General features: G+C 39.1%; 4 protein-coding genes across 4 annotated transcripts; 2 read left to right on the top strand and 2 right to left on the bottom strand.

Moving 5' to 3' along the window:
* Positions 1-1,346: 1,346 nt before the first annotated feature.
* Positions 1,347-11,331, bottom strand: LOC6042926 (E3 ubiquitin-protein ligase RNF25). The gene is made up of 4 exons (XM_038254706.1): positions 11,030-11,331; positions 10,824-10,892; positions 6,662-6,746; positions 1,347-6,599 (listed from the first exon to the last, which is right to left on the bottom strand). Exons 1-4 carry the CDS (start codon positions 11,035-11,037, stop codon positions 5,541-5,543), a joined length of 1,221 nt encoding a protein of 406 aa, XP_038110634.1. The 5' UTR covers positions 11,038-11,331; the 3' UTR covers positions 1,347-5,540.
* Positions 11,332-11,852: 521 nt separating this feature from the next.
* LOC6042927 lies at positions 11,853-13,768 on the bottom strand. The gene is made up of 2 exons (XM_001870832.2): positions 13,396-13,768; positions 11,853-13,333 (listed from the first exon to the last, which is right to left on the bottom strand). The coding sequence occupies exons 1-2, from the start codon at positions 13,710-13,712 to the stop codon at positions 11,968-11,970; spliced, it is 1,683 nt and encodes a 560-aa protein (XP_001870867.2). The 5' UTR covers positions 13,713-13,768; the 3' UTR covers positions 11,853-11,967.
* Positions 13,769-14,015: 247 nt separating this feature from the next.
* LOC6054145 (SET and MYND domain-containing protein 4) lies at positions 14,016-15,245 on the top strand. The gene is made up of 2 exons (XM_001870072.2): positions 14,016-14,357; positions 14,411-15,245. Exons 1-2 carry the CDS (start codon positions 14,059-14,061, stop codon positions 15,243-15,245), a joined length of 1,134 nt encoding a protein of 377 aa, XP_001870107.2. The 5' UTR covers positions 14,016-14,058.
* An 832-nt stretch (positions 15,246-16,077) lies between these two features.
* On the top strand, positions 16,078-17,544 carry LOC6042929 (F-actin-capping protein subunit beta). The gene is made up of 3 exons (XM_001870834.2): positions 16,078-16,233; positions 16,357-16,941; positions 17,018-17,544. The coding sequence occupies exons 1-3, from the start codon at positions 16,231-16,233 to the stop codon at positions 17,255-17,257; spliced, it is 828 nt and encodes a 275-aa protein (XP_001870869.1). The 5' UTR covers positions 16,078-16,230; the 3' UTR covers positions 17,258-17,544.
* The last annotated feature ends 5,288 nt before the right edge of the window (positions 17,545-22,832 follow it).

Raw genomic sequence — 22,832 nt, 5'->3', positions numbered from 1 at the left:
CAAAGATTTTTTGGCCATTCTGGAAATTTCTGAAAAGTTGGCATATTATGTCCTCTAGAGCATATCAGAAAATAAAAAAAAAATAAAAATAGTGTTTTTTTGAAATCAAGTTTTGCCAGTTTTGAGAAATTAGGTTTGCTTTTTCATTGTTATCATTTTGAAAAATTCTTTTTTTTTTCAAAATATCGTTTTTTATAACGTACTAAAATTTCTATAACTTGCCATGTGGGTATCAAACGATAAGGAATTTTGCATACATTTTTCACTGTTTTTAATGAACTACTGAAATGTTCACAAAATACCATATTTTTTGAAAATACTTAAATTTTCTTATTTTGCAATACGGGTACCAAACGATTTGAAATTTTAGTGGATTCTTTCACCGAAATTATGCAAAATGATGCAGAATAGTCTAAATCATTGCTGCACGCTTTTAGTATTTCATTCAAAAAACTCTAAAACATCGAAAATGCATGCAAAGTCTCTAATCGGCTGGAAATTATGACAATTTTAGTAATTATTTTGTGAAGATCATAGTATTCCATTAATTTAAAAAAAAAACTCTCAAACACTGAAAATGCATGCAAAATTTTGAATCGTTTGAGAACCATTTTGAAAATTTGAGTACATACTTTCAAAAAAAAGTAATACGTAATTTTATGAAAATTTTAGTATGTTATCCCAAAAACTGTTAAACACTAAACATGCATGCATAATTTAGAATCTTTTGAGAACCATATAGCTAATTATGAAAATTTTAGTATTTTCGGAAAAATACGTTATTTGTAAAAATTTTAGTATTTCATTAAAAAAAACTCTAATAAATTTAAAAAGGTAAACACAATTTTGCTTTGTTTCATAGAAATATTTCAAATTATAAAATTTTTAGTATTTTGTAAAAAAAATAGTATTTTACAGAAACAAGTGAAAAAGCAGATAAAGTTTTGCTTTGTTTGATACCAATACTGCAAATTACGAAAATTGGAGTATTTTTGGAAAAACATGCAATTAAGTTTTTTATTATATTTTTTGTTTGTTTCGTAATAATCTTGTTTTAACAACAAACAGCCTCAAGACGATGCGTCATCATCGCCACCAGGTCGCGCCGCGCCACACTTTTACGCTAAGCCCCGCGATAAGTCAACAGGTTCCACAAACTAGGGCCAATTTGTTTTACGACAGCAGCAGAGAACGCCAGAGAACGAGCTCAAAACGCACAGCTTCTAATGGGTCAGAAATTTGGGCGCCAGCTTATAGAACGTTCTCTGATAAGAGGGGCCACTTTTACAGGTTTGGATTGATGGAATTTTCGGGATGTTTTTAGAGTTGTCAAAAGGTTTAACGAATATAGTTTAGCTTTGACTGGTTTACTTTCAAGAATGGCATGCGACACGCTTCGTACTTTTCTTTTCTTTTTTTTACTCATTTCATTGAAATTACATTGAAATTTTGACCCCTACAACTATTTGCCTTTAAGTATATTTGATTGGTGATGCGATTTGCTTGAGTTAAAGGTAAGAATTGAATTGATGTTCCATATATTAACTTTTTTTTCAGGTTGCCAGATATCCTTCAATGTTGCACAAACTAGGACACCCCTCTAGGATGTCCCTCGTAATTACAGTCCATTGAATAAGTTTGTTTTGTGTGTCAGAGATAGTACAGTGAGTTTTAGTTAGTTAGTTTTTTGGCACGCTCTAAAAGCGTTCGAAAGGTTTAAAACTGCTACACGGTAAACTTAGACTGTTTTTCTTTAAGGATGAACCAAGTTGAAGGACACAAAATCACACAATTAACTGAGGATGCACAAATCTGGTGTGCTCAGGGTTTCCCTCTCGGAGGAGAAGTTTCTTTTAGACTACATTCACACAAACATCGAAATCGACTCCGGTACGTCTACGGTACTCTGGCGAGGAATGTATTCCGCGTACTACATTGATTTACTGTTTATTTGTTATAATTGTTCGTTTAATCTATTGCAGCTGATTCCTAGTGGTTTGAATATTTTGGTTTGCATAATTTTGAATATTGTTGAGTATGTTCCAATTCGATGGATTAGAATATCATCTGGTTTTTGCCATGAAATATCGTGGAGCTTTGAACAAATTTACGCAAAAAAAACAACCGAAATCGGAACGCTAGAAGGCGTGTGAAATTATCAGCACCGAATGTGGGTGGACACAACTGAGGACGACTTAAAAATTGGACGACTTAACCATAGTTTAAAATCACATCCGTTTCCTGTTTACTTTACCTTGCATTTGCACACATCCATACCAGTGGTATCAGAACGATGCTCAGTCAATCATTTTCTATGGATTTGCTAACTGTTTTGATTGGTGAATCTTCATTTTTTTCTAAATATTTTAAATTCTCTTTTTTGTAATTCCGTCGCAAAATAAATAATTGAATGCGATTCAGTAATCATCACTTTTGCTGAAATTCATCAATGAAACAAAATTATTGCTCAATTTTCATTTTGTTTGCTGAAATTCCAGTTTTTTTTTTTTGACAACCGTTTTACTGAAATGTCAGTCATTGATTTGTCAAAATTACAAATATCAATTAACTAAAGGAACTATTTATTACACTACGGCAAACAAACTCGCACTTTCTGACAGTTTGCCTGGATTTGTTTGTACAAACGTCAGCCTGCATACATTTTGCCTTGTTTGCGAGTTTTGCAAACTGTCAAACTTGTTTGTGGTGGTGTAATAGCTCTTTGAGTATTCAGTAAAATCTTAATTGCTGAATCTTTTACTAAAATTTTATTTGATGAAAAATCAGAGAACTTTACAGAATTTCAGTGGACAATGTTGGTGCGTAACAAAATGTCAAAATTAGACACATTACACAACACAATCAGTAAGTCATAAGTGTTTGACAGATTTACTGTTTACTGATTTTCAGCAATAATTTTGTTTCATTGTCGAATTTCAGCAAAAGTGATGATTACTGAATCGCATTCAGTTATTTAACTTGCTGAAATTGCTTTCCAAAATTTGTTGTGTAATGCTTATTGTTTCAAAATTCTGAAAATCGTTCCATGGTATTTGTCCCTATTTTGGGCCTACTAAGCCGAGCGCACTTTTAATTTGATGTATTCTTAAAGGCTGATATAGGCAGCCTGGCTTTTATTACATGAATAAATTGGTATACCTTATATTGCTTATATTGCTGTAAAAGCCCGAGAAACTAAAACATTTGTTGTCCCTATTTTGGGGATAATGCTCCTAGCATACGACCTTCTTTATGCATATTTTCGGCATACCTTCTGATTGGTTGAAATCTCGAACAACGTGGCGAACTTTTTTGACGTACGGTTCAGCCCCAGCTCGTACAGCACAACCGCACAAATTCGGTCAACAAACATGCTCAATCATTGTGATGTTTTAAGACACAAATCAACACCATGGCTTTCACACCATGGTATATATATACAGCCTTGAATCAACACTATAATGAGCTTGTACATGATTTATATCATTCTTTACGAGTTTTAAACATAATTAAACATTTGTTGCGTAGCCAAACATCAAGCCCGTAATATTCAAGAAAGACTTAACTTGTGAAATTTGCACAAACACTGACAGAATTTGTAGAAGTGTCAAATGGGCTGTATATAGAGCCATTATCCGAGATGGACGAAGTAATTTTAATCAATTAGGTTTTACAGCGTGACGTCACGAGCGCACACGCACACACATTTTTACTGAGACACACGTGCAAAAAATGTAAACAGTGCAGCCAAGCTGTCAAATTTCTAACCTCAAAACCGAGTCGGCGTAAAACCTAATTAGTGATTTGGTAGTTACGCGATTGTTTTTGCAACGGGATCGTGCAACCCATCAATAAAAACATATTAGGTTTTACGCTTGGCTGCACTGTTTACATTTTTTGCACGTGTGTCTCTGTAAAAATGTGTGTGCGTGTGCGCTCGTGACGTCACGCTGTAAAACCTAATTGCCGGTGGTTGGAGATTCGGGGGACGGCTCTCATTCGTGTGCTGAGTGATGAAAGCCGGGCGCTGAGTGTCAACAAGCGGCAAGCAAAAGTGGTGAAAATTTTCGCCCTAATGGGCAATTAGCAATTTGCCAAGAAAAAAGTGAAGAGTGCTATTTTCAATGCTTTATTTCTAATTTAGAAGGAAAAAGTAAACTTTTCTTGCCCACCAACATGAAGATAATGACTGCACGTATCATTATCAAGTGGCAGATTCCTGCCAGATTTAGTGAAATGCTCAATTTCGGTGAATTAAGTTTAGTAGACCCAAAATAGGTACTATTTTTTCAAATGGCACGATTTATGCACATTTCGATTCAAAATTTTGTCAGTACTTCTCTATCAAACTTTCTACAAAAACTCTGCCTGCCTGTGTGGATCAATCGGACCTCGCACTGGAGGCCGGTTCGAATCTCAAGGCGTACGCAAAAAAATCTACCTTCACACTTAGGGACCCGGGAGGCGGAGTCTTGTCGCAAAAAGAACGATACACACCTGTGAATCCGTTGGCGAAACCGCAAGGTTTAATAGGGCCGCATTATAAGGTGTTACGTCGATTCCGTTCTCCAACAACTCAATGGTTGAACTAACAAAAGAAGGCCGAACATTGTGTGGTTCCCAAACACCGACGTGTATTACAAGTACCTATAATAGATAAGGTTGGCCTCCGAAAAAGCGCTTCCCTCACACGGATGTGAACTTGAAGTACCTAGAACGCATAAACCTTTGTTCTGGAATTGCACTTCCAAAACACAAATGTAACACAAATTCAATTTCTAGTACAGTACTTGTTCGGTAACTGGACGTTGTATAGCGAGCAGAATTTGGTACGTTCTCAGCCCAGTTACCGAACAAGTACTGTACCTATCGGTATGAACAAAACTGACATGAACTACGTTATTCAACGTCATTCCAGTTACGTAATGGCTTAACTACCTAGACTTTTATATTTGAAGGGTGTTACAAAGATTTAGAAAGCATTACTGAAAAAAATACAAATGCTTCAAATGTATTTGGTTTATCAAGAAATTTACTATTATTTCAAATGTAAATCACGATTTATCAATGCAATCAACCAATCCACAAAATGCAAAGCAGTTAGCTTCCCCCACACACAGCCACATAAATCTGCTCTTAAGGTCAGTTACAAAAAGAATTCCGCCGAAACGTTATAAAAGATCACAACTCATCACCGCCACAATTTCGGCGCAATTTTTGGCCTCGCTCGTTGGCTTCCTTAATGATATTCTAATCAGTCGTAAAGTGGCTGCTGCTAGTCTATTGCTACTAGAAGTGTGATTAAATTGAAAAATTGTGTTACCTGGTTCGATGGCCAAATGTTATATCAGCAGCAGTTGCGTCCGGGTCGAAGTGTCATCCACCAGCTGGCGGTGTCGGTGATGATGGTGGTGAGTTGCAGCAGCCGCCGCCGGCGGATAATGATTCGGGTTGGGCAGTACCCGCTGCTGCTGCTGGTGGTGGCCGTTGGCGAACGGAGCCGTTCCGCACCAGTCTTCCAGTTCCGGGGGCAACATTTGTCACCTAGCGCCGGATCCGCACGGATTGTTTAAGTTCTTCTGGGGCGCGTTGCCGTTTGTGGCCGCGTTTCCGCCCGACGAAGATGACGCGCCGGCCGCGCTGCGATTGTGCCCATGGTGATGGTGATGATGGCTTCGCCGGTGGTGGCGATGTCCACCACGATAGTGGCGATGCGAATGCGAATGGTGGTGCTCTTCGGGGCCTTCACCGACGCCAGCGTCGGCCGTGCTTGAATCCGCCGTTTGAGCATTGCCATTCTGGACAACATTTGCCTTTCCCTTTCCGTGGGAATGTTTGCTCCCGCCAGGGTTGTTCCTCCCACCTCCATGGCGAGAATTGTTTCCACGATCCACGTGTTGATGCGAGCTTTGCTTCTGAACTGGTGGCGCTGCCGCCACCGGATTCTCCGCAACATCTTGTGCAATATTGTTTGTGCGTTTCGGCGACTCGCTGTTGGGAGTCTCGGTCTCGATCGAAATCACCCCTCCCTCCTCGGCGTCCAAATCGATAATTCCGCCGCGGCTCTTCTGGTGCAGATAGAGTCGGTTCATTTGTGCTTGCAGCGACTTCAACTCATCGGTCAGTTGGAACCGGGGCGCGTTGGACAGTTCCTTCGGAGGTCTACACTTGCTCAACGGGTCCACGTCAACATCGATCGGCTCCCGACAAACTGGACACAGCGCCCGGTACGGCTTGGCTTCCTTCTGCTTCCAACCCGGCATCTTGGCCAACTCTTCGTCGTAATTCTTCTTCGACGCCTTCAAATGGCACGCCAGGCAGTGACTGTGCAAGTAGTGATAGCACACCGTTTTCGTAAACTCGTCCCCCTCCTGGAACCCGTACAAGCAAATCACACACTGGCCGGTGGGGAGGTTACTCTCGGTCAGGTGCTCGCGAATGATGTCGATCAGGTCAAACACCACCGGCGAACCGAGGCACTCGTCCAGCTTCTGACGAACGGCCGCTTCGATACAGTTTATGATGTGGTCGTCTAACCCGCGCGGATTTTTCAGCTTTATGTTGGGCTTCACGTCCGGGTAACCGGGCACGGGGAGGACCTGAAAGAAGTGGCGAGATCTATAAGGTTGGAGTTCAAGAAGAAGCAATTCGCGGTAGATACCTGCAACGTGATGCACACGTACTGGCTGTCCACTTCCTCGCCCACGGTTGGAAATACGGTGGTTTCGATTAGCTCCGGATATCCGCTGGAAAATAAAAAGTGGTGTACGTTGTTAATAATGATATTACTTGTCGGATAAAAGACCCAGAAATCGCACACATGTGAGAATCTTGATTCTTTTGCAAAAATTCAGTGAAAATCTCAATGTTCTTGATTTAAAATATTGAAAATCGTTGTTAACCTATTTGATATTCAGTTTCCATAAGGACATGGTTGTTTTGTAAAAATATAATTTGATTTTATATATGTAAACTTATACAAAGTTTTATTACAAACATCTTTGTCGAAGGCCGCAAAACGATCCGAGTTAACCCTGACGAGTTATAGCAATTTAAAAAAGACGATTTACATGAAATTGTTTCAACGATAAGATCATTCGATCGTAATTTCTCGATCTACTATCGATAATTTACGAATGAACATCGATAATATATCGATATATGTTCAAAACTTGAATTTTGCAATACCGCCGTGAAACTACTTACTTTTCCTGTCATTCTTGAACGACGAAATAGCCTACTTTTCTGTACCAAAAATGACAGAATCGAATAGCAATACTTTTCAAAATAAATGCTGAAAAGTTGAACTTTTCAGCACTTGTTTTGAAAAGTAACACTTTTCAACATTTTTGCCTTCCTCACCTTACTGAGGAAAGGCTATAAAATCACTCGAAAAATGAACTTCTTAATTTGACCTCGTAGACCCACCTTCACGTATACCTATCGACTCAGAATCAAATTCTGAGCAAATGTCTGTGTGTGTGTGTGTGTGTGTGTGTGTGTAGGGATGTGGGTCTGTGCACCAAAAAATATGCACTCGATTATCTCAGCACTGGCTTAACCGATTTGGACCGTTTTGGTCTCATTCGATTCGTCTTGGGGTCCCATAAGTCCCTATTGAAAATTATGAAGTTTAGTAAAGTACTTCAAAAGTTATGCTAAAAAAACGATTTTGGCGTATGTCCGGAAGATTGTAAAAAGGGTGGTTTTTGTAAGAAACCCTGTCATGGTATACATTTTCAGAAAGGTCCTTTCCAATGAGCCTAAAACATCAAGGATCTGACAATCCTATCAAAAGTTATTAGCACTTAAGTGTTATTTATACACTTTTTAGAGGCCGGATCTCAGATATTTCAATGACAATGATGTCCGGGTCCATCATGCGTTAGTTAGATAATCGGAAGACCTTTCAAATGAGCCTAAAACATCAAGGATCTGACAATCCTATCAAAAGTTATTGACACTTAAGTGTTATTTATACACTTTTTGGAGGCCGGATCTCAGATATTTCAGTAAAAATGATGTCCGGGTCCATCATGCGACCCATCGTTAGTTATATAATCGAAATACCTTTCAAATGAGCCTAAAACATCAAGGATCTGACAACCCTATTAAAAGTTATTGGCACTTAAGTGTTATTTATACACTTTTTGGAGGCCGGATCTCAGATATTTCAGTAAAAATGATGTCCGGGTCCATCATGCGACCCATCGTTAGTTAGATAATCGAAAGACCTTTCAAATGAGCCTAAAACATCAAGGAAAATGATGTCCGGGTCCATCATGCGACCCATCGTTAGTTAGATAATCGAAAGACCTTTCAAATGAGCCTAAAACATCAAGGATCTGACAACCCTATTAAAAGTTATTGGCACTTAAGTGTTATTTATACACTTTTTAGAGGTTTGATTTCAGATATTGTGATAAAAATATTGTCTGAATCTTCCATGCGAACTATCGTTGGATAGGTATTTTTATCAGACCTTGCCGATGAGCCAGAAATATTGATGGTCTGCGAACCATATCAAAAGAAATGAGTAATAAAGTTGATTTGTTAAACATGTTAAGGGGGAATGTTGCTATTTTTACTGAATGTATTGACTTTATGAATATGAGGAAGGCACCAACCACCTAAAGGTGGATTAAGTAACGTTTTTTATTTAAACGATTTATTGACAAAATACATGAAAATTTGACATAAAATTTCACTCAGTGTGTGTTTTTTGGAATTGCAAAAAATGTTGTATGGAACTCGTTGCAAAACTTGATTTTTTCAGCACTCTTCGTATTTATACAACTCGGTGAACCTCGTTGGATAAATGTACGACTCGTGCTTAAAAATCCTTTTTTTTGCAACTAAACTATTTTTTTCATCGTCGTGTTCGTGTCAAACGAAAAAGTGACCAACCACCGGGGTTGAGTGTAATTAAATTACATAAATTTTGTTTCTTTAATTTTAAATTATAATTAAAGTTTTACATTTTTCTTTCAAAAATAAAATCAGGAAACAAAAAACATTTTTCTAACATTTTTATAACTTCGGATTACAAAGGGACCATTCACAAACCACGTGGACACCTTTTATTAAAAGTTTGACAAAAATCAAAAAACCCAAAAATAACCGAGGGTTTGGCGGATGCCTAAATCATGTTCAATGAAAAAAAAAACTTTTTTCAAACTTTTAATTAACTTCTGATCACTATTAAAGAAATATGAAAAGAAAGCACTGCTAGTACATTTAAGTAAGTTTTGATTTTTTAAGGCTTTGAAGGCGCATGCCATGCGAGATTTTCGAACCAAAAATTATTTTTTCCAAAAAAAAATTTCTTCACTATCAGAGTTTTTTTATGAACGTTGATGATTTTTAGACAGCTGTGAATCATCAGTTTTATTAATTACAAATTTTGAGAACTGTTTGTATGTGCTGTTTCTATTTCCAATCTGACGAAGCTTTGTGATGATCACTTTAACAATGAAATTGTGTATATAATTGTTTTTATGTTGAACTTTGTAAAAATGTCTGTTTAACTGGGCCTAAATAAAAAGCAGTCAAACGTCAAAAAACAAAAAAATATCAATTTCAACAAATAAAAACCCTTTATAAAGTTTTTTTAATGAAATTTCATGTCACAGATGAAGAAAATTTGGATGGTAAGCTCAGGAAATAATTCTGAGATACTTTAATTTTGCTGTTTATAAATTATTTTGCATTGACGATCGCCTCGCCATTTTTCGATAAGCCCAGTTAGCGAGCAGCATCAAGTCCTGTCCTTAATTCCACTTGATTTTGCCATTTCGTACACTTTGCAATATTGATTCCAGAATGTAATCGTGTAATATGGCAGAGGTTTGAAAAAAAATAAGGTGGGAAGTTTTTGGGGAGATAAAAAGCTATTTAATGAAATACTTTTAGTTTATTGTTGTTTTATGGTCAAATTTGTATCCGGGCAATGTTTTGCTTTATTTTCTTGATAAATTGTACAAAGAAAAGATTTTTAATCGGTCATCTTGGTGCTTCCAACTATGATATTTGAGTAATTTCAAAGTATGTTAGAAATCTGGTAAATTTGGTTCGGAAACTTTTTTTATTTGGAGGTCAAATGTGTGATTTAGAGTCTCTCAATGCATATTCATAAGAAATTTGATTTATTTGATTTTTTGCGATTTTTCTGAGAAAAAAAAATCCTATTTTTCTTTCAAATATCAGACTTTGATAAAAAAAAAAAATACACCGAGGAGTCAAGGATTTTTTATAAATTTTAAGCTAAGATTTTAAGGGCACCATGACATCAGTTGTTATGAAGAGCTGATCCGATGGATCCGATTCTCGCCTTGTCCTCCTGGAGTTTTTCGTTAAATATTTATCTCATTTAATTTTAGCATTTAGTCTGCAAAGGTGGTGTGACTGTCTTTTAAAACTTTAACATAATATGTTAATAACATAATATGCAGCCGATTACCAACCAAAAAATCTCTAGAAGAGCTTTGAAATGAAGGATCAGTCAAATCAATTCGTAATTAATTAATTTTTGTGATATTTTTTGAACATTACATGAATTCTATTTAAAATAATATGACAACATTATTCTAAAATTTTTGATAACTATGTTTATGTTCTATGATACATTTACTTGAAAACAATCTCTACTTATCTCAAAACTCAGCGAACTTGCATGCACTTGCAGCTGTAATGCACATCAACGATTACCACTAGAACAGTTGTGCAATCGATTTTTCGCAAAAAACACAGACAAGACGAGACAACAGAACAGAGTCAAAAACCAAAAACCACCCAACCAAACTCGGAGAAGGTGGAGCTCGTACCTTTCATTTCTGGTGATTTGAACATCGTCCATCAGGATCGCCTCCAAGGATTCAACCTCGTCTGTTAACCTGCCGATAGCGAAGAAATAAAAAGGATTATCGATTAAATCGCTTTTTGGCCGGGACAATGATCCAGTTCCTTTGGGAACCGATTTTGTTGCAGCTAATTTCACAGTGAACAAATCGACCCCATCAGCGAGACTTACGCGTCCATTTCCGGCCAAGTGGGAGCTCAATTCCGGTTCCAGAACACCAAACCACCTTTTCGATCACCTGTAGCCGCCCGCTCCGGGAAGTATTCACCCACTTGAGTGAGAAAAATCACGAATCGCGTTTTCCTCAAACACACACACACACACACACAAACACACCGTAGACAACTGACTGGCTGGGAAAAATCAATTTTCCGCACCTTGGCTGGGCTGCTGGCTGGGTGAACCGGATGAAGGTTTTCCGCGGAATGAAACGAAAACACGCAAGAGCCAGCGCAGCGAACCAAAAACAGAAAACAAGAAAATCCGAAATGACAGCTGCGTGCGGTAAAAGCCGAATGACAGCTGCGGTAAAAGCGGTAAATTTCAAGGGGAAAGAGGGCATTGGCGTTACATTTTTGTAGAAAATCCACTGAAGCCATAATAAAAATTAATTAAAACAATTTAATATGCGAAAACAGGAAAATATAATAATTGTAAATAGATAACTAAATTATTTAACTGTTTGAACTACAATTTAAGTTTTATTTCGATCAAAGTATTCAATTTCCGGAGGAAAAAAGTTCGTTTCCAGAGTTTTTTTGAAACTTAGTATCACAGACTAAATCAAGCCAACGTGGAGGTAAGAAAATAGGACACTTGCAATCCTTAAGGAACCAGAGCCATACTGTTTTGACCAAGATGATCTAACAGCACTACGGATGTGGTTGGGCTCTTTCCGGGATGTTCCTCGCCTGGGTGTCAATCGACGAGTATCATCAGTATCCCTTGGCCTGCTTTATCGGCACGATATCGTTACAAAATTAAAGACCATTTCTTTTGATCAAGTTTCCCTTTTTTATATTTTCAAAGAATATTTAATTCACTTCTGGTATTAATTCACTTCTGTACCAATGAATAGTTTAGAAATACGAACGTTTCTCAGCAAACGCTCACTGCTCAGCCATTAGCATGGCTCGCATCAATGCAAGATGCTCGTCTTGGACGATGAAGCACAGAAATTCGCCGTACAGCTTCAGCAAATATCCGATATCCTCCCGCTGCGGGTGGTAATCCGCATACCTTTTGATCAACTGCTGAACGGCATTCATCTTGGAAGCAACGTTGACACCGCTGTCGCCAAGGATCTGCTTCATGAGCTGTACATCTTTGCGGGCGTTTTGCGGCAGTTTCCGGTCCATCAGCGAGTGCCACTCGCGTCCAGCTTTGCCCTTGTCACAAACGATGCAGCAGCACTTGAACATCAACGAAAGGGGACATGGCTTGTACCAGGTTGGTCCGTAGGATATAAAGATCTGCTCGCCCTGGCGAGCGGGTCGCAGCATGACCATCTTGACTCGACCGCCATCGGAGATCGTCATCGCGTGTGGGTCGCACGAGTGGTTGAAAAGGTTGCCAACGGGGCGGATGGTCGTTATCACTCCCTTGGAAATTCCGGAATTGGTTGCCAGCGCAGCGGCCACCTTGCTGTACGTTTGTATAGATCGAATGAAGAACCGCCGATGCGGTTTGGTGCGGATGATCGATTTGACAAGAGGGTTCATCAGGAATACGACGGAATAGGTGGCGGCAGTGTTGTTCGCAATCATTTCCACGACAGGATCGTAACGGGTGGTGGTGTTGTGCACGGCCTTGAACACATCCAGACGGCACGGGATTGTGTAGTCCAGATCGAGAGGGTTGAATTTCCCGTTGATCGCCTTCTCGCAATACTCCATCATGGCCTGCACATCATCTCCAAACTGGGACAATCCGTAGAAGAACAATCTAGGAGCGATCATGTCGGAAACTCGAGAGACGGAGCACAGCTTGGTCGCGACATCGCACTCGAAGCGGTGAAACAGCTTCCAGTTCAGCTCGCGACATTCCTCGCTGCAGAACATGAAAAACGGGCACTTTGGGCATGGAATCAAAACGTGATAACGCCTGGAACTGCATTGGTTGCACGTTTGGAAGGTTACATTGTAGTCGATTCCACAGAGCTCAAGCTTCTCGTCCAAGATTATGTCTCCCGCGTTGAAGTCCTTCTCGGCAACCAGTCCCCTACCAAACCTCGGATCATAGCCCATAGCGATACCTTTGGCCAAGAAGGGGATGCGCGGATTAATGTCCACGTTAAATCCCATCCGCGGACAAGGCACCGTTCCCTTCGAGCAACCATCGGCAATACGCTGCTTGCAGTTGCGTTCGCGTTCCAGCAACTTCGCCATCAACTTGTCCGGATAGTTGTGCTTCCTAGCCATCTGAATGTTGAACAGGGCCATCTCGTACTCGCCCAGCGCGAAACAAGCGGCCGACCTGAAAAAACAAGCTCCCGACCGTTACAACTAACCTCAAAACACAACGTGACCACTCCTTACCGATTAGCGTACCCGATTCCCAGCTGGTCCGACCCGGGCAGCGCCAGGCAAATGCTCTCGTTGTAGGCGAACATGGCATTCACAAAAAGCCCATCCCGGAACATACTGTTTCCGACAGCTCGCCGCTTGGCCGCTTTGACGTTGCACTTCAAGTGTTCCGCAACGATCCGCAACTTGCCGTAATCGGTGATGAACTGTATCAGCGCGTTGACATCGGCCCGTTCATTTAGTCCGCCGCCGATTTCCAGATTCAGGTGGTAGATTAGCTGCACGCTGGCCACGATAGGCGGCACTTGGAATTCTCCGTCAAGATCCATGGTGAGGCTGGGCCAAGTTTTCCGGATTGCTTGAAATTCCGCCTGATGTGGGCAACGACGCCGATCCAACTGTTCTACTTCCAACTAAAAAGGCGCGAAATCTTTTTGTTATACTATTTACACTCATTGATTATATTAGTCATAATATGGGTTAATTAAGCATTATTTAGGGTTTTACATACCAATTTTGATTTATGTCCCGATATGAGTGTATGTTGATTATGATAGAAAGTAATTTGACGTTTATTTTGGAGGGAAATCCGTAATCAGTATACCAGTTGTTGAAGCGGTTAAAATCAAAACCAGGACGGATTGCGGCAACTGTTGTCCACATCAGCTAGAAATCATGGGCCGCGACCAGGAGGACTCCATGATAAGCGATCTTTTGGCGAAGAATCCGTGCCGAAGCGGAGAATTGGATCTCAACTGGCCCGTTGAAAGAATCATTAAGTACGTTGCCGGCAGCTCGCAACTGGCCGGACTGGAGGAACTCTGCAAGTCCGACTTGGAGGCGAGTAAACTACGCGAATTCGGCAACCATTTCTATCGGCTACGGAATCTGGTGGAAGCCACGTTCTGCTACAACCAGGCCATTTGCCGCGCACCACCCGATTCGGAACAGCTGGGCATGGGATATGCCAATCGGTAAGGGTTTCGTGTGTCCGTTGGCAAATCTCAACGTTTCGTTAAAATTTCAGATCGGCGATTTGTTTCGAGCTGGGCGAGTACGAGATGGCCCTATTCAACATCCAGTTGGCTAGGAAGCACAACTATCCGGACAAGTTGATGGCGAAGCTGCTGGAACGCGAACGCAACTGTAGACAGCGCATTGCAGATGGTCACTCCAAGGGCACGGTTCCGAATACGCGGATGGGATTTAACGTGGACATTAATCCGCGCATCCCCTTCTTGGCCAAAGGGATTGCGATGGGCTATGATCCGAAGTTTGGTAGGGGACTGGTCGCCGAGAAGGACTTCAACGCAGGGGACTTGATTTTGGACGAGACGAGTGAACTTTTTGTCCACGAATTCAGTTTGTGCTTCCAGCGCTGCAACCAATGCAGTGCTAGTTTATACCAAATTTTGATTCCATGCCGGACGTGCGTCCTGCTCATGTACTGCAGCGAGAAGTGTCGCGAGCTTCATTGGAAGTTGTTCCATCGATTTGAGTGTGGAGTGGTGACCAAGCTGTGCTGTGTTTCTGGCACTGGGGATATAATCACGCCAAGATTCTTTTTCTATGGATTGACACAGTTTGGGGACGACCTTCAGGCAATGATGGAGTACTGCGAGAAAGAAGTCAGCACTCAGTCCAATCCTTTGGAGTTGGATTTCGCAAATCTGGACCGAATGGAATGGTTCAAAGTGTTGCATAATACCCATCCTCGGGTTCTGGATTCATCACCTGGTGGCAAAAGGGCGGTCGCATCCTATTTCGTGGTCTTCCTGATGAACCCCGTGGTCAAGTCGATCATACGCACCGAAGCTCACCGACAGTTCTTCCTTCGGTCTCTGTTGAGTACAGTAGTATGATTCATCCGTTAGCTACGACTTTTTTCACCAGTGATGGTCACATGTTTGCTGCAGTTCTTCCAATTGGCAGTCTTTTGAACCATTCCTGCGATCCACACGCGATTCAGAGCTTTAATTACGGTCGCCGGAAGGTGATACTGGTTCGACCCGTCCGGAAGGGTGAACAAATCTTCGTGAGCTATGGCCCAATATGGTGGAGGCCAATCCCTGGAGCAGTATTGCCATTCAAGTGTCGGTGCGTCGTTTGTGACCAGCCAGGTCGAGAGTGGCACTCGCTGAAAGGACGACCAATTCCTCCGAAGGCAGTGAAGGACATGCTAGTTTTGAAGGAGATTCACGAGAAAGCTGACGTCCAACCTGCCACAAAATTGATCGCACTGCAGCAGTTTATGAAGCGATACGCACATTGCCATCCTAACGAGGCGTTTCTTGGGAGTTTTTTGAAGGTCTACTGCAGCTTTCTGGAAATGTCTTGCGAAACGGACAGAGGCTGGTGCGTGCTAGACTGCAGGCCGAATTTGTTTGAGGTTCGAGTTTGAACGAACGCTGCACATCGATTTCTTACTTTTCTTTTTCTCCTTAAATAAATGAACTTGTTACTCGACGTGGCATACAATAAATAACACTAGATTTAATTCAAATGCGTTTTTTTATTTATTTGTTTAATGAAATCTTGTTGAATAAAATTAAATATTTATATTTGCGAATTGTAAACTTTGCAGACTTTTTTTTCCACCTATGCAGACTTTTACTTGCTTGCATTATTTTGCCCTCATCTGAAGATACGCCCTTTTGAGAAATCCACTTTTGACAGGTTTCATTCCACTTTCGTTTCGTTCCAAACGTCAAAAGTGGATGACTCGATTTGTGACAATTCAAATCGCAAAATTTTTCAGAGTTCAAAGTTTTTAATAAATAATTGCAAATAGTGACCAGTTGTTCAAGTTTTTCCGATAGAAGATAAACACAGAGCGTCGTCCGCAACATGGTAAGTGCGGATGGTGGCCAGCGGCGGCGGATTACGGTCCGGAACCGCCCCCGTAACGACGGCTGATAACACTCCCCAAATAATTTGCTCTTTCTTCCTTGCTCTGTTGCCCTGTTTGTGTAGACCGAACAGCAGATGGACTGTGCCCTGGATCTGATGAGACGGCTCCCCCCGCAGCAGATCGAGAAGAACCTGATCGATCTGATCGACCTGGCCCCGGCCCTGTGCGAGGACCTGCTGACCTCGATCGATCAGCCGCTCAAGATCGCGAAAGACAAGGAAACGGGCAAGGACTATCTGCTGTGCGATTACAACCGCGACGGTGACTCATACCGCTCGCCGTGGTCCAACACGTACGACCCGCCCCTGGAGGACGGTTCGATGCCGTCGGAGCGGCTCCGCAAGCTCGAGATTGAAGCGAACCATGCCTTTGACCAGTACCGCGAGATGTACTACGAGGGTGGCGTGTCCTCGGCCTACCTGTGGGACCTGGACCACGGCTTTGCCGGGGTCATCCTGATCAAGAAGGCGGGCGAGGGCAATCAGAAGACCAAGGGCTGCTGGGACTCGATCCACGTCGTCGAGGTCCAGGAGAAGAGCTCCGGCCGGACCGCCCACTACAAGCTCACGTCGACGGCCATGCTGTGGCTGCAGACGCACAAACAGTCGTCCGGAACCATCAACCTGGGCGGCAGTTTGACCAGACAGGTAACGCTATCCACACGCCTGTTAACTCTGCTCAACGCAACCATTAAACCCGTTTCCCCCAATCCCACTCCCTTAGATCGAGCAGGACGCGCCGGTCAGCGAGAGCAGCCCCCACATCGCCAACATCGGGCGCATCGTCGAGGACATGGAGAACAAGATCCGCAACACGCTGAACGAGATCTACTTTGGCAAAACCAAAGACATAGTCAACGGGCTGCGCAGTATCCAGTCGCTGGCCGACACCAACCAGCAGGCCGCGATGAAGAAGGACCTGGCGGCGGCTCTGCTACGGCGTACCGGCAAGGGCGAGAACTAAGGCGCGGCTCTCTCTCTCTCCCTTTTATTCTATCCTAACAAAAAAAAAAAGCAGAAGCGCGAGCAGGATGGAACACAACCGATAATGATAATGATGATGTTTTCGAATTATATGATTTTTCCTTTTCTTTTATTAATCAATCGTGTGCTAAAGAAGACGAAACGAACGAACAAGACGAAGACAAACAAAAACACAGTAGAAAAGCAGAACAATGTATCCCCGCATCATGGAAAAACCCTTTTTTCGAAATAAATTTTTCACAGTTAATTAACCAGAAGAAATTGGAATTTGTGTTTTTATTGGTTCGCCGGTTTGATAGGTTTGTTTGTTTTGGTAAGTAAAGATGAGTATGATTCTCAAATTTTAATTTTTTGATTTTGATGAAACTTTGTTCACGCATTTTGCATCATTAGATTTTCCATACTAGTCCCCATTTAATTGTGCCGGCTAGTCATACAAAATGGGTACATAAATGTATGAAATTCTGTATCTTGAGCAGAGATTTTCAGATCAGCTTGGTGTCATCGGCAAACTTGTAGGTAATTGGGTCCACAAATTGAGCTTAAATTGATAATATTATTCGATTTTCAATGTTAAAAATTCAAACTTTCGCAAAATTTTCTGATCTTTTTAATACAAATTTTTTCAAAATTTTAAAATGAAGCTTAACTTTTGAAAAGGTTTGAAATAGATATTTCACGATGTCTAAATTTAAAAAAAATGCAATATTTTTATAGAAAAGATCAGAAAATTTTGCAACAGTTAAATTTTTTGGCACCTTCAAATATATTTATATCAGAGGTTTAGAATCTTTTCTTTCAAAATATCCTAAAAAACGAAAATATTTGCTTGCTAACACTTGGAAACGGTACATTTTATTAAAAAATAAAAATAGAGAACCTCAAATTGCAAATTCAATTTCACCATCACGCACCCTGGCTTAACCCTCTCCCGCCCAGAGCATAATCGAGATTTTTTACGTTTTTCCACATAACTCGTAACTGGATCGACCAAATTGGAATGGTTATTGGTTAACATACTAGGTATATAAACTAATGCAGGTTGAAGCAGGTTGAAAAAATAAATGGTTGCAGAGAAATTTAATGTTGAATCCAAAAATTAGTGGTGCAATGGAGTTACCATGGGCGTTAGAGGGTTATTAGATGATCAAAAATATTCAAAAAATAAATTTTAATTTTTGGTTATAAAAAGTTAAAACAATGGGACACTTTTCCTTCCGTGTACCTTTCCAAATAAAAAAATACTAAGAAATCGTAGATTAAACTTATATGCCAACATTAATCATTTAAATTTCAAACTATTTTAAAAATTAAAAATCCCTGGGCCTTGTAAAGTCAAGGGGCATGATTTGATCCTAGTGCATTAGTTAAAATTTGGGTATACATTCTTTTTTATAAGCACTATGGACACCACTTCATGCTACGAGAACTCGCTTTGTCGCAGCCCCAGGGCTTAAGCGTTGACCGATAAGCTGTCTTCGTGAACTAGGTAGTTCTCCGATAGTGAAAATATCACAAATGCACAAGACACCGCTGCTTCTGTGACTTTTTCACTATCACAATGTGGGATTTAGGTGGGACTGTTACTTTCCGAGGTGGGTCTCGTGGCGCAGGGGTAGCGGCTTCGGCTGCCGATCCCGATGATGCTATGAGACGCGGGTTCGATTCCCGCCTTATCCACTGAGCTTCTATCGGATGGTGAAGTAAAACGTCGGTCCCGGTTTCTCCTGTCTCGTCAGAGGCGCTGGAGCAGAAATCCCACGTTAGAGGAAGGCCATGCCCCGGGGGGCGTAGTGCCAATAGTTTCGTTTTTGTTACTTTCCAAATCTATTTGATGTTAAAGTTAGTTGCAATTGTTAAGTTAGAGTAATGCTGTCAATAAACTTTGATTGATGTAGAATACTATAGGCATTCTTTTATGTCAAATTGTCCATAGAGTCTCGATCAATCAATAATGTAATGATATCGGACAAAATTCGTTGATCTGTTGAACTAACGGTTTTCGGATTATGGTTGTATTGACCATTGTTGCGAATCGAAGAACTACGGATCTTTTGACGTAAATGGTCATTTCTTTGTAAAATCGCGATTCTATCCTATTTGTATATCAGTTCACAAATTTTTATTGTTTTTTGATAGAAGTAGTACTACAACAGTTAAAGGAACGTTTAGTTTTGAACATAATGTTTAGAGGATTTTAGATTAAAATTTAGATTTTCAATCCAAAGTAGTTAGCAAATGAATATTTGGACTTAAATGAATAATTGAACATTTTGGACTTATGAATAACACACAACTGTGCATTTATTCTAGAGTCAGATCCATACAGCGTCAGTGTTTATTTGGTCGAAGTGTACTAATTCATTGGCAGATCTGATTCTAGTTGTAATGTACGACAAGACTACTGACGGACGTGACAGGACGAGGGCCCAGTTTAGAGGTTTCGACATCAACGATGTGCGGCTGGACCACCCTCCCAAAAAAAAAAAAAAAAAAAAACTATTTTAAAAATTAAAAATGTTATATACAAAGAATTAAAATAACAAAAAAAAATGCTGGATTTTTTTTTGCTAAAAAAAAAACTTTTTACGGTACTGACTGAGCAGTTCTCTACGGAATCGCTCTTTTTTCTTTAATTTTAATTTTTGTATTTTTTAATCCGGCTGAAACTTTTTTGGTGCCTTCGGTATGCCCAAAGAAGCCATTCTGCATCATTAGTTCGTTCATATAATTTTCCATACAAATTTGGCAGCTGTCCATACAAAAATTATGTATGGAAATTCAAAAATCTGTATCTTATGAAGGAATTTTTTGATCGATTTGATGTCTTCCGCAAAGATGTAGGTTTGGATAAGGACTACACTGAAAAAATATGATACACGGTAAAAAAAAATAGGGTGATTTTTAATTTCACTTTTTGGCACTAAAACTTGATTTGCAAAAAAATAGTAGTTTATGCAACAAGTTGCAAAAAGAGGATTTTTTCAGCACGAGTCGTACATTTATCCAATGAGGTTCACCGAGTTGGATAAATACGACGAGTGCTGAAAAAATCAAGTTTTGCAACGAGTTCCATACAATATTTTTTGCAATTTCCAAAAACACCCATTGAGTAAAATTTTAAGTCGAATTTTCATGTATTTTGTCCATAAATCGTTTAAATCAAAAAAATGTTGAAAAGTGTTACTTTTCGAAACAAGTGCTGAAAAGTTCAACTTTTTAGCACCCATTTCAGTGCTGAAAAGTAGAACTTTTCAGCATTTATTTTGAAAAGTGTTGCTATTCGATTCTGTTATTTTTGGTACAGAAAAGTAGGCTATTTCGTCGTTCAAGAATGACAGGAAAAGTAAGTAGTTTCACGACGGAATTGCAAAAACACTATTTTAATTTTTTTTATATGTTTTAGAGGACATCAAATGCCAACTTTTCAGAAATTTCCAGAATGGGCAAAAAATCTTTGACCGAGTTATGATTTTTTGAATCAAAACAGATCTAAAAAAAAAATCGAAATATTGGTCGCAAAAAAATTGTCAACTTCATTATTCGATGCAAAATCGAATTTGCAATCAAAAAGTACTTTAGTGAATTTTTGATAAAGTGCGTTTTCAAGGTATAGCCATTTTTAGGTAACTTTTTTGAAATTAGTCGCAGTTTTTCATTTTTTTTAAATTAGTGCCCATGTTTGCCAACCCTTGAAAAAAATATTTTTGAAAAGCTGAGAAAATTCTCTATATTTTGCTTTTTTGAACTTTGTTGATACGACCCTTAGTTGCTCAGATATTGCCATGCAATGGTTTAAAAAACAGGAAAATTGATGTTTTCTAAGTCTCACCCAAACAACCCACCCCATTTTCTAATGTCGACATCTCAGCAATTTATAATCTGATTTACAATGTTAAAATTTTCCGATCTTTTCGAAAACAATATTTTCTAAAATTTAAAATCAAGACTAACATTTCAAAAGGGCGTAATATTGAGTGTTTGACCCGTTTGAAATGTTAGTCTTGATTTAAATTTTTTGAAAATATTAAAAAATACAAAAAAAAATCTAATGACCGAAATCTCAGAGAATTGCTCTGACTGTACATCGAAAATTCACAAAATCTCAAAATATTAACTCAAACAAGTTGTAAACAATTGTACACGCAAACGATTGCACTTTGATTTTTTTCAGCTATTTGCACTTTAATTTACTTTTAAATTTTGAAGCCTTTGAAAAAAAGTGCCCACTGATTTTTCGGACGGTTTTTGAAGGTTTAAATTTTCAGTATAAAGATTTTAGTTTAAAATTTTTAGTGCTTAATTTTTAGTTTTCAGTTTTTAGGTTTTAGCTTTTAGTTTTTAGTTTTTAGATTTTATTTTTTAGTTTTTAGTATTTAGTATTTAGTATTTAGTATTTAGTATTTAGTATTTAGTATTTAGTATTTAGTATTTAGTATTTAGTATTTAGTATTTAGTATTTAGTATTTAGTATTTAGTTTTTAGTTTTTAGTTTTTAGTTTTTAGTTTTTAGTTTTTAGTTTTTAGTTTTTAGTTTTTAGTTTTTAGTTTTTAGTTTTTAGTTTTTAGTTTTTAGTTTTTAGTTTTTAGTTTTTAGTTTTTAGTTTTTAGTTTTTAGTTTTTAGTTTTTAGTTTTTAGTTTGGCTGTTGCAAATATTTTTCAAAGTTTATGTCGCCTCCCTTCAAAATTGGTCTGAAAAATCAGGGGGCAAAAAAAGAATCCAAAAAACTTCAAAATTTCCATGAAAATATAAGTCAAATCAACTGAAAACAATCTAAAATTCATTGATAATCATATTCAGCATGTTTGGGCTTGGATATTTTGGAAACTAATGATTGCAAAACAACTGGACAGGTGTATAATGCATTTTAAAACACTTTTTTCATTAAAATGTTGAAACCAATTTTTGTATTTTTTATTTATTTTTTTGCCCGCAGTCGGCTTTGGTCAGAGTCGAGGGATATAAACTTAAAAAAATATTTGCAACGGCCTTTTTAGTTTTTAGTTTTGAAAAATGTTACTTTTCGATACTAATGCTAGAAAGTTCAACTTTTCATCACCCATTTGAATGCTGAACTTATAACTTTTCAGCACTGGTTTTGAAAGGTAATAGGGGAACTTTATCCTTTTTCAGCCTATTTCTATTATCGGCCTATCAGCACTTTGATCATGAATTACAGCTTTCATAAAGTGTTTTTGACTGTTCCAAAGTAATAAATAGCTCAAACAAAAGTGAGCAAACAACTCTCCATTGTCGATGTACCTAAAATGTTGATTTAATAGCGGAAAACTGCAAAAGTGATGAGAATTGGTCGAACAGCTTAGAGTGATTAAAATGAGTATATTTCCCCTAATGTGTCATTCTGCAAAGAAAAGTAGGCCGTTTCGTCACTCGAGATATTTGTTGTTGATATTTCAAAATGAGGTTTATCTGGAATATGCATTTAAACACGGGCAAATATTTTAATTTGTTAATAGGATTTTCACAAAAATCTTTAGTAAGATATGCCTCTTCAAAACTGCGATCAATTCAGTAAAAGAGACAACATTTTCT

The sequence above is a fragment of the Culex quinquefasciatus genome, chromosome 2, assembly GCF_015732765.1.
Source record: "Culex quinquefasciatus strain JHB chromosome 2, VPISU_Cqui_1.0_pri_paternal, whole genome shotgun sequence".
Lineage (NCBI taxonomy): Eukaryota > Metazoa > Arthropoda > Insecta > Diptera > Culicidae > Culex > Culex quinquefasciatus.
Note: the sequence above shows the minus strand (reverse complement) of the source record. Positions and strands in the feature narration are given on the sequence as shown.

Bases quoted from the DNA above. Each gene is read 5' to 3' on its own strand.
- LOC6054145 (XM_001870072.2), top strand. From the start codon at position 14,059: ATGGGCCGCGACCAGGAGGACTCCATGATAAGCGATCTTTTGGCGAAG. The intron at 14,358-14,410 runs GTAAGGGTTTCG...TTAAAATTTCAG, and splicing joins GGCATGGGATATGCCAATCG to ATCGGCGATTTGTTTCGAGC.
- LOC6042927 (XM_001870832.2), bottom strand. From the start codon at position 13,712: ATGGATCTTGACGGAGAATTCCAAGTGCCGCCTATCGTGGCCAGCGTG. The intron at 13,334-13,395 runs GTAAGGAGTGGT...TTGTTTTTTCAG, and splicing joins GGAATCGGGTACGCTAATCG to GTCGGCCGCTTGTTTCGCGC.
- LOC6042926 (XM_038254706.1), bottom strand. The intron at 6,747-10,823 runs GTACGAGCTCCA...TTTATTTTCCAG, and splicing joins CAAATCACCAGAAATGAAAG to CGGATATCCGGAGCTAATCG. The intron at 6,600-6,661 runs GTATCTACCGCG...CACTTCTTTCAG, and splicing joins ACGTGTGCATCACGTTGCAG to GTCCTCCCCGTGCCCGGTTA.
- LOC6042929 (XM_001870834.2), top strand. The intron at 16,942-17,017 runs GTAACGCTATCC...CCACTCCCTTAG, and splicing joins GCGGCAGTTTGACCAGACAG to ATCGAGCAGGACGCGCCGGT.